At 38.5% G+C, this 10269-nt stretch overlaps 1 protein-coding gene across 1 annotated transcript in view; it reads right to left on the minus strand.

The window, feature by feature from the left end:
* LOC107703045 (E3 ubiquitin-protein ligase UBR4-like) overlaps positions 1 to 9980 on the minus strand; it is a 58278-nt gene extending 48298 nt beyond the window's left edge. Inside the window, exons 1-14 of the mRNA XM_016505538.1 lie at positions 9818 to 9980; positions 7464 to 7561; positions 6988 to 7091; positions 6775 to 6904; positions 4749 to 4888; positions 4521 to 4620; positions 4254 to 4395; positions 4044 to 4168; positions 3841 to 3965; positions 3703 to 3762; positions 3432 to 3622; positions 1328 to 1427; positions 1105 to 1242; positions 896 to 1013 (exon numbers count right to left, since the gene is read on the minus strand). Of these exons, the coding sequence (XP_016361024.1) occupies positions 896 to 1013; positions 1105 to 1242; positions 1328 to 1427; positions 3432 to 3622; positions 3703 to 3762; positions 3841 to 3965; positions 4044 to 4168; positions 4254 to 4395; positions 4521 to 4620; positions 4749 to 4888; positions 6775 to 6904; positions 6988 to 7091; positions 7464 to 7561; positions 9818 to 9942 (1696 nt within the window). The 5' untranslated portion in view covers positions 9943 to 9980. The remainder of the gene's footprint in view (positions 1 to 895; positions 1014 to 1104; positions 1243 to 1327; positions 1428 to 3431; positions 3623 to 3702; positions 3763 to 3840; positions 3966 to 4043; positions 4169 to 4253; positions 4396 to 4520; positions 4621 to 4748; positions 4889 to 6774; positions 6905 to 6987; positions 7092 to 7463; positions 7562 to 9817) is intronic.
* Between the last annotated feature and the right edge of the window lie 289 nt (positions 9981 to 10269).

Consider the following 10269-nt stretch of genomic DNA (forward strand, 5'->3'; position numbering starts at 1 on the left):
TTTATATCAGCCACCCTGCTTTCCAAGATATCGGCATCGGCTGTCAAAAAACCAATATCGGTTGACCACTAATTGCAATGTTACAATGAAATGTGATTTTAACCCTTTTTTGCACATAATATAAAAGCTTACATGGTTACATTCACTATTTGTTTTCATAGCCTTTAATATGTATTTTTTTGTTGGACAACATTGGGTGGTAAGTCAAATTTATATATATTAAATACAGATTTTTTTTAATCCAAATACAAAAACAAAAATACCGAGATATATACCGTATATCGCAAATCGGCCAAAAAATACAGAGATATGAATTTTTGCCCATATCGCCCAGCCCTACTGCAAATTAATTCTTTACTGCTTAAATCTGCACTAACGATGCATTCCTGTCACGTATCACACATGCGCACTTCAATAAGCCAACAGAAAGCGGGTAATTGCGTTTACATGCCACGCGAAATTGGGGTAAGAGGCAAAAAACTAACTGTGTCGACCGGTTTATGCTTACACCATTTATGACCTTACTCCGATAAAAGAAAACGGGTTACCACGTTTACATGACCACGTGCGTTTTCAGCTTATTAAGCATAATTGGCTTAAGAACGTGCATGTAAACGTGCTCCATGAAATATTCTTCAATGGAAATATGATTTTCATTAGAAAATTCCAAAAATACGCTTCCTTTTCGGCAAAATATATAATTTTTCCTTTTGATTTTGAAATACAACTTGGACATTTTTTGTGAGATTCACCCAGCTAGACATCACTCTAACGGGGAAATTTACTGTTAAAAGCAACTACTCTGTTTAAATTAACTAAATCAACTTCAATGTCTGACCTCACTGTGGCCTTTATTTACAAGGTAAAATTTTGAGAAATCTGCAGTGTTTGCTACCTTGACTGCTGTCCTCTTCTGTGCTGCTGAAGTCATCTTCGTAGTAAGTGTTGGAGTCAGTGGAGGCACTGGCGTCACTGCTGACCGAACCTTTTCTCTGCCGCTGCAGCACACACGCCTGAATCAAGCAGAACCAGAGGCACCACATTCATCAAACACAACAGACCACTTCCTCATAGCAACCATGATCAAGTCTTGTGGTCACATACCTTTTTATAGGAGGTGGAGAGCAGCGTGAAGAGCAGATTGGTGAGAGGGACCGAGTCAATGAGTCTCTGCACTCTCTGTATGGACGTGCTCTGGGCCATGATGTTCAGCTCTGCTGGAGGCCCGTCACTGGCCCAGCCCTGAAAGACAGAAAACAGCTTCACTCGTATTTACAACACAAAAATGCTCCGGTAGTTTAAAAGAAGCAGTTATGTTCAGTCTTACTCTGTGAAGAGCCTCCACTTGCAAGTCCTGGAACAGTGATGTGAGCAGCTTGATTGAATGATTGGCCAGAATGACTGACAGAACCCCAAAACCTTGGTGCCTGATGAGAGAAAATACTTCACATTTACTGACACACTTACTTACATGTGGCATTTTTTTAATAATCTAAAATACACAAAATATGCAACTCATACATTCAACACATTTCACCTATTATGTTTAATTTATTTCTGTATTAAAAATTTGATATTCCTTGGGGTACATAAAGTAAAAAATGACAATGATACTGTCCTGATATCATAATTTAGAAAATAGTTTTTTTATATAAAATGTAACTTTTATATTATAGCATAAAATTGTATACAATTTTTGCTACCAACAAGCAGAGAGAAAAAAAAAATCAGGAAATAATGTAGAGAGGATCCCTGCAGACCATCTTTTAAAGTGTACATCATTAAATACACCTCTTAAAATATCAGATAATTTAAACTTTTTATTTCAAGGCAATATTAGGTTGTAAAATGTGGTGCGAATTCCCCAAAAACTTAATATTTATAAATTAATTATATATATATATATATATATATATATATATATAAGGGATGCACCGATAGGATTTTTTTTAGGGCCGATACCGATTTTAGCAAACACTTATTGGCCGATTCCGATACTTGTCACTTCCTCTATTATTTGAAATTTTGGCATCAAAATATATTTGAATTAATAGATATTTTGATCATGTTTTAAATCAGTAAAGTTCAAAAACACCTGCATTAAATTATACTAGCAGTTTTATTGCTAATTAATCTTCTAATTTGTTTTTGTATACATTTTAATATTTTTTTGTAAGTTTAAATATGTATGAGATCTCCTTTCCTTAGGCGGGACTCTTATTTTGACGGGTTTTCTAGTCTACGGAGCTATATGGGTAATGAAAGCACGCAGTTCTTCGGATTTAAAGTTTGTCAGTTTATTAAGCACCCCCCCCGAAAAGGCATGAGATCTGTATATATTTTTTTACTGTTAGTTGTAATGTTTTGTGTAATTCGCTGTATGTTGATGATAACGCAACTGAGAGAGAGAGTTTAATGTGCACTTCTCGTGCTGTGTTTTGTTTAGCTCTTATGGTGATTTTTTTGGAGTGAAAACCCATTAGATTTCCCAATAACTGATAAAGAACTTAAAGAAAAAATCAGAAACCTCCAACTCAAAAAAGCATCTGGACCTGATGGGATATTAAACGAAATGATAAAACACACAAGCAGTAAATTCCAATTGGCCATTCTAAAATTATTCAATGTGCTTCTGAGTGTAGGTTACTTCCCTGACATCTGGAATCAAGGCTTGATAACACCAATCTTTAAAAACGGAGATAAATTTGATCCTAACAACTAACTACAGAGGCATCTGTGTGAGCAGCAACCTGGGAAATTTATTCTGTAGCATAATAAATGCTCGACTATTAGACTTCATCACCACGCACAATGTACTGAGCAGAAGCCAAATCGGATTTTTACCAAATTACCGTACATCTGATCACATCTATACATTACATACTCTAATTGAAAAACATGTTAACCAAGATAAAGGTAAAATATATAAAGAAAGCAAGCCCCTCCCTCAGCTGATCCAGAGCTTCAGTCCTGATGCTTCACTAACATCTACTGCTGCTCTGAATCACAACATCAGAATCAGTCAGATTACTGCACAAATCAAACAGAACTACATCACTCACTGGCAAACCCAAACACAACAGCAGAGTAAAGTGCAATGCTATTTGGCCCTAAAGAGAGAGTACAGTATGGCAGAGTATCTGTACACAGTGTCAGATATATAAAATAAATAAAATACATTTTTTTAAAATAATGATTAAGCTGCTTTCTCTCACATGAATTCAAGATGTAACGAAAATAGGTTGCAACTCTTTAGTTGATCATCACACCACATGACATTTACATAGAAGTCACTCAACTGAATGTTTTTAAAACTAACATGAACAGACTATTTCTAAGAACTTGGTACATGCATTTTAGGGCTCTCTTATATTTCACGCACCCACATTCATTAGGTCATCATTTCAAGTACAGAACACAGAGGTACTTACCCTTTCCCTGGGCCAAGTTTAGGAGATCCTGCTCCATCCTTGGTTCGGGTGGCGATGTCTCTGACCCGTAGTGCTGCCAGGGGATCTTTCTCCTTCCCTTTATCAGCCAGGGCCGTGGGGCTCAAGTTCAGTATCAAATACAGACTGTTCAACAGGCACCAGGCACCCAAGAGCTGAAAGTTCTGATAATGCTGTCGAAACATGAAGCACGATCTTAGACACGGGCCGTTCTCATTAATGTTATATACTCTGTGGCAAAGTATTCACCTACCTCTCCTCCAGCTCTGCGAGAGTTACTGATGGCCTGTCCAATCATCTCATAGATTTCCAACTGTTGAAAAGAGGAAAAGTGTAAGATGAGGAGTGTACCAAAGACAATAAAACTGTCATCTTGACTATTGACACCTACGCATTTCTGCACGATGGTAGCAGCGTCGTTTTCATAGTCTTCCTCTTTGGAGCCAGTGGAGGTCGAACGAAGCTGCAAGCCGCTGCCCACCTGCAGTATGGCCATGCAAGTTGCCACACTCACACCTGAGAGAAAAAAAAATACTCCTGAAGCTCTCTGTGTATATCTGAACTAGACAAAAGGAGCTTTTTCAATCAACCCACCTGCATAGAGGCAGCTTAGTGCTAACACAGTCACATCAAGTAGTCTCCCAGGGGTCAAAGGCTCCAGTACAGGCAAGGAAAGTGTGTCCAAGGCCATGGTCACATCAATCACCAGGGAGTGAAAACTGAAACACAGGGAGGGAAAGTCAGGATTACTCAAGCTCAACAGATTTAATAAACAGCAGTGAGCTGAGGGTGACTTTGGTTTACCCATTTCGGACAGCGGTGGCGTCTGCCACAGTGGCTGGCATGATGAAGAAAGAATTGGCGGATACCGCATCCTGGAAGCGGTTGATATACCGTAAGAAGTAGGGAAGGTTGAGGCACACGCGCAGCAACTTCTCTGAGCCCCCTGTAATGCATGGGATAAAAATAAAGGTTTTCATTGTGTAACAAAATACACTCAACTTCGTTTCAACGGGTGGTATTTGAAATCAAACATTTAAGAACCACTGATAAAGTGCAAGTGCAACTCACCTAATTCTTGTAAACTGGACACATTTTGAGAGATGAAGGCATTCTTCATTTTGGCCTGCATTGCCTGATCTGTTGTCTGGTCATCACACTCATTCTCACCCTGTAAAACACATGACATCATGGTTTTGTCCAAAAAACATCTTTGTTTGCTCACTACAAAACAGCAGTAAACCCAGAAGTGGTCACATCATCGTGAACTCAATCGAAAGACTCGTCTAATTCACCGACCTGCATGTGAGCGGATGGAGAGGCCAGCATGGTAATGTCAGGGTCAAAGACTGAGGTCAGCTGATTGAAGAAGTTCATTTGGACTTCTTTTTGTCTGAGTTCAGGGTTAACAGGGGAGGGAAGCTCCTTCTGGTCCTCCACTGGAAAACAAGAGCACCAAAGGCAATTGCAGAATATCAGCAGACAGAATCTCATCCATTCTGGACAATCTCGAATCCTCTCTGACAGAGGAAAGAGAACAAAGTTTCCTTTCTGCCAGCCTGGCACTTACAAAGAAAAAAGTTAAAGGGGTCCTATTACGCTTTTTCACTTTTTGAATTTTAGTCAGTGTGTAGTGTGTATGTTTGGGCATAAAAAAGATCTTCAAACTTACAAATCTCAAAGTCCACTCCAAAGGGAGATTTAAAAAACAAAAAATCCCTTTTCAAGAACTACAATGAACGGCTCGTTTGGACTAGCGCTTCTCGTCCTGTGCACGACCGCCTGAAACGTTGTTTTTTTTCACCTCCATGCCCAAACGTCTTTCTTTGGGCTTCCGAAAGCGGATGATGTCAGGAAACAGTGGTTGCAATTTATTTTTTACCTCTGTCTCTGAGCATTATAACCCCAATTTGCTATTGTGGGCTGCGCATTTTACTGAGGACAGCTTCCACAACATGAGGGAGTACAGTGCCTGCCGGATTCGCCCAAAAAGCTTTTGTTGAAAGACGGAGCAAGGGGCGGGGCAGTACTGAAACACAGTCTAAGCTGTTCGCCAATCACAACGCACTGGGACAGCTAACCAATCACATCACATTTTGTTTTTCGGAAGGCGGGCGTTCATCAACCCTGGAACTAATCGAGCCGTTTGTGCCAGGATGGGGAGAAAGGTATTGTAATAATGTAAATTACGTAAAAAAATAATGCGTTTTTCGAAGCCACCAAGCATGAGAGCATGTTCTAGTACACCCCCAAAACAAATTCAAGACATTGTAAAAGAGCATAATAGGACCCCTTTAATACACTCAGATAACACAATGCTTTGTCTGGACTAATCTGTGCCACCAGTTACTTGCCAAACTGTGCCATGATGAAGGATGCTATTTTTGTAAAAATTAGATTTCATGATTAATTTGCAGGGCTTGATGCACTGTTTAATGAATCAAATTAATTGCATACAATCATAAAAAAATATTTGCTGAGAATTGCCCCCAAATTAGGACAGTTCCATAAAATGGAATTTATGTACAGGTCAGGAGGCCTGATTAAATTCCATTCATTTTTAAATCATGTTCTCTTTTTTAATAATTAATAGTACTAAATTAGCACGCTAAAAGAATGGCTTACTAATGTGTTAAAGAATTCAATTACTAAACAGAACAGCTCCCTCCTGACTTGATCTAAACTGAGTAAAACTCACAAGAGAGCCTCTAATTAGCCACAATAATCAAATGAGCAGCAAAGCAGGCACACAAGAAAATGATACTTCATTAATTCTTGTGTACAGCAGATAACAAGCTGTAAAGAGGAAAAATATAGTTATGACACATCTGTGTACTGCCTGAACTGCATCAGCATTGCAAGACAATGTATTAAAGAGAACTTAGGCAATCTGTCCACATGGGATCTGTCCCTTTAAAATTCCACATTTACACACTATTGGAACTTCAATAACATCATAAAGGTCCCCCTGGTCCTTCAAAATTCAGCACAACTAGACCTGTAAGAATTATTTGAGCCAGTCTACACTGGATATTATCAGCCTTTAATTTACAAGGCAAAAGGGAAAGCAAACAAGAAAATCCTACAAATGAAACAATTTCACCACCTCAAGCTGTTTATTTCTGAACAGCTGTGTTGAATTTACAAGCAAAACGCTCAACATTCATCCCCATCCTGGCTCTATAATACCTAGCTAAATCATAGAGATTACGTCTATAAAGACAGGTCATTACACCAATCCTGACATTTCACGTTGCCTTTACATTAACTAGACAGCTCATTTATCTGGTAACACGGTGCTGTGACAATCTGAAACTACTATTACCATCAGAAAGGGTCTTGACAGTTTGGGGTAGTTTGGCTGACTTCATCATTGCAGTAAAGGTGATGATCTCTGTCCGATCCAATCGACTGCAGCCAGTACAAAGGCCTTTTATTAAGAGGATCAGGTGCTTCTGTGGAGTGGAAGGAGAAAGGAAGTTAGTCTATGAGAAAATGCTAACAGACAAAATGTATTACACCAAGGTTCATATCTGACCTGAGAGACTGCACATGCTTCATCAGGATTCTCCAGACGGAGCAATGAGAATTCAATCAATACTTTACATGCTGCAGCTACTGACAGCAACTGATTTCTGGGGACTGAAATGGGACAGAAAATTGTAAAAAAAAAAAAAAAAAAAATTGGGAACATTTTTAATAGCCAGTTAAATAGTGTTGCTTTCGTCAACGAAAATTATGACTAAATATCGTCGTCAACGAACCTTTATCACGTGACGAAAACGAGACAAGACGCAACAGTATGAAAAAGAGTATGAACGTGACTAAAACTAATAAAAACTAAAATGACAGCTTCACACAAAGACTAGACTAAAACTAAAATTAAAACAGGCCGCCAAAAACAACACTACAGTTAAACCTGTGTATGCCTATATTTAGCTAGAAATATGATGAATTTCAGCTAGAAATTAATGAAATGACAGTTTTAGAATAAAACATTGAAATGTGACATACTTTGTCCACAAACTGTGGTGATGTAATGTGCAGATAGTGCCACAAAAGAGGAGTAGAATGGCTCATACTGTTTGTCATGGTGAAGAATCTCAGATTCACTGTAGAAAAAAAGAAGAGGGAAACCGCTGAAATCAATGTAAACTGCAGTTTGCATCTCATTTAACTTCTGTAATGTGATACTTCCACATATTTAATTAGATCAAATTTAAGACAGGACTTGATTATCCATCAGAAATTGACTGAATTGTGAAAGTCAGTGTGCATCAGAATGCAAGTGTGCTAAACCAATACCTACACAGCTATTTGGCTATTGGTTAATAATATTATCTAGTACTTTGCATGATCTGACCATTCTGACGTATAAGGAAAAGCGAAATCATTACTGATAAAGCAAGTTATTATGTTCTAATGAAAGATTATGAAGACAAACAATGTTTTCTGTTGAATCTGTCAATAAGAATGGAAACAAATTCATAATTACGGTTAACTTCATGTTGAAATTCCCAACAGAAGCTAAAATAACTAAAGAACTCCCAAAATGTTGTTCCATCCAGCAATATACATGATTCTTGCAGAGATAAACATAAAAACTATCCTATAGCGAGCATGTAACAACTAGTTAGCAATAAAAGGTGAAAAACAAATTCCAAAGCACAAAAGGGAATTTCTTTGTAAGATAAACTCACAGGAGTAGGAATGCATGACCTTATCTGACAGACGGAACATTGATATTGCTTTCAGATTTAAATGTAACAACAACATACAAACATCACAAAAGCTGTTTAAGGTTTTAAATGATTCCTAAAATCTCTTGTGATAATTGTCCAACTTGTACCAGTGTTATTTTACTACTATTTATATACTATTATAGTATTTATTAGGGCTGCACGATAAATCGCATGCGATATTTAACGCGTCGCATGCGATTTATCGTGCAGCCCTAGTATTTATTAATATTTTTGAACGAGTTTCAGGGAAAACTCTTTTAGGAAAAATACACATTTCAGCTTCATTTTATCCATTCAGAGAATGCCACTGGCAATAAACGTTTTTGAGCAAATACACTCGTGTCAGCAAACATTCATAAAATGAATCTGAGCCCAGTCTGATGAACACAGATGAAACAATTAAAACAATTAACACTCAATTATTATTAAACCGCTAACATAAACTGGTTTAGTCCAGTATAGGTTAGTTGCTCAATTCATTATCAATCGTGTTACTTTCATTTTTGACTGACTAAGTTGCACTTAGCTCATGCACATCGACAAGATGACAGTTAAAGTTTTCCTATCACAGATTCAATTCAATGTGTTTACTGTTTATTTTAAAGGTCAGGCAGTTGTTTGGCTCGTAATTAAATAAGTTGATTAACACCGCTGTAAATGACAAACACCGTAATGTATTTGATTGGGAAGACCAAGCACGGTTTCCGTAAAAACGAAACTGATGACAGTAAGTTACATATATTTACACACAGACAAACAAGCTTTTGAAGTGGACAACTAACCCCACGACAAACTAAAACAGAATTCCGACGTTTGTCCACTTGACCAAAATCGGCTAACACACAATTAGCGAACCATCAGTAACACTAGCACCAGCTGCTAAGTCATGGCTTGCTAGTTAGCAGGCACACCCCCTATTTGCATTAAATTGAACCGACTGCAATTAAAACTTTGAGTAACTGGGACTAATGTGGTTGCCGCTGACTGACAGAGGAAGATTTATCAGGATAATTAAAAAAGACGAGTATGAGTATTATGAATAGCTCTTGACAGTGGCTAGCAGGTTAGCTAGCGTTGGTTGGGGTTAATCGAGGGAGGCTAACATGCTCATTCGGTGTCAATTAATTCACTTCCGACACAAATACAAAATCACTTTATTTAGGTGCGGACGTCGTGGGATCCTGTACATCCATTATAAGTAAGCGGCATTGATAAAATATCAACCAGGCAGGTTATATGAACGTAAAAGAGTGGGTCTCCGGCCTGATGATGAAGCAGAATCTTATGTATCTGCTACTGTAAATGCACAGTAACACTACGGCTCTGTCTCAAAACACAGTGAGCTGCATTCGTAGACGGCACATTTAGTCAGCATATACAAACCCAGACGATTCAAAATCATTTTTGGCCACCGAAAGCATTTTAAAAGAGCATTTTCGGACATCATACGCGCATTTGGAATCGTCCAAACCCTCTCACGATGCCCCGAAATGCTGTGAAGGTAGTCAGCTGACTAGGTTTTGAGACACAGCCTCGGTGCTGCCATAGCATCACAGCTAATGCAGTCACTCAACAGTTTATTTCAGCCCTGCACGAGCCAACTCAACAAACAAGCCCTCGTCTGACCTGGTTATGATGGATCCTATAAGCTGAGGTAGCTCTTTCGTTTCGAAAGCCGTGTAGGACGCTGATAAAAGTGGCCGTACGGCTGCGGTCCACTCAAGTTCTCCATCTCCTCCACTCGACGCCATCTTGAGATCCTCTATTAGAATCCAAGAGCGGAACTGAGGTTAATCATCAGACGCCAAATAACAGGAACTGTCGTCAGAGATACACATGAAAAGTCTTGTGTGTAATGTCATGTGCGCACGTAGAAACCTTCTGAGATAAAAAAGAATAGAACTGTGGTTAACGGTTTTACTCATGAGCTTACAAACCTTATCTATTGTTTATTTACGATTGTGGCCAAACAGCTCAGGAAACGTGAGCGTAAAGGGACAGTTCACCCAATAATGAAAATTATGTCGTTATGTAAATCGTCACCATGTCTTTCCAAAATTTTCTTCTGAAACCCAAAA

Source organism: Sinocyclocheilus anshuiensis, unplaced genomic scaffold, assembly GCF_001515605.1.
Source record: "Sinocyclocheilus anshuiensis isolate Anshui unplaced genomic scaffold, SAMN03320099.WGS_v1.1 scaffold883, whole genome shotgun sequence".
NCBI classification, from domain to species: domain Eukaryota; kingdom Metazoa; phylum Chordata; class Actinopteri; order Cypriniformes; family Cyprinidae; genus Sinocyclocheilus; species Sinocyclocheilus anshuiensis.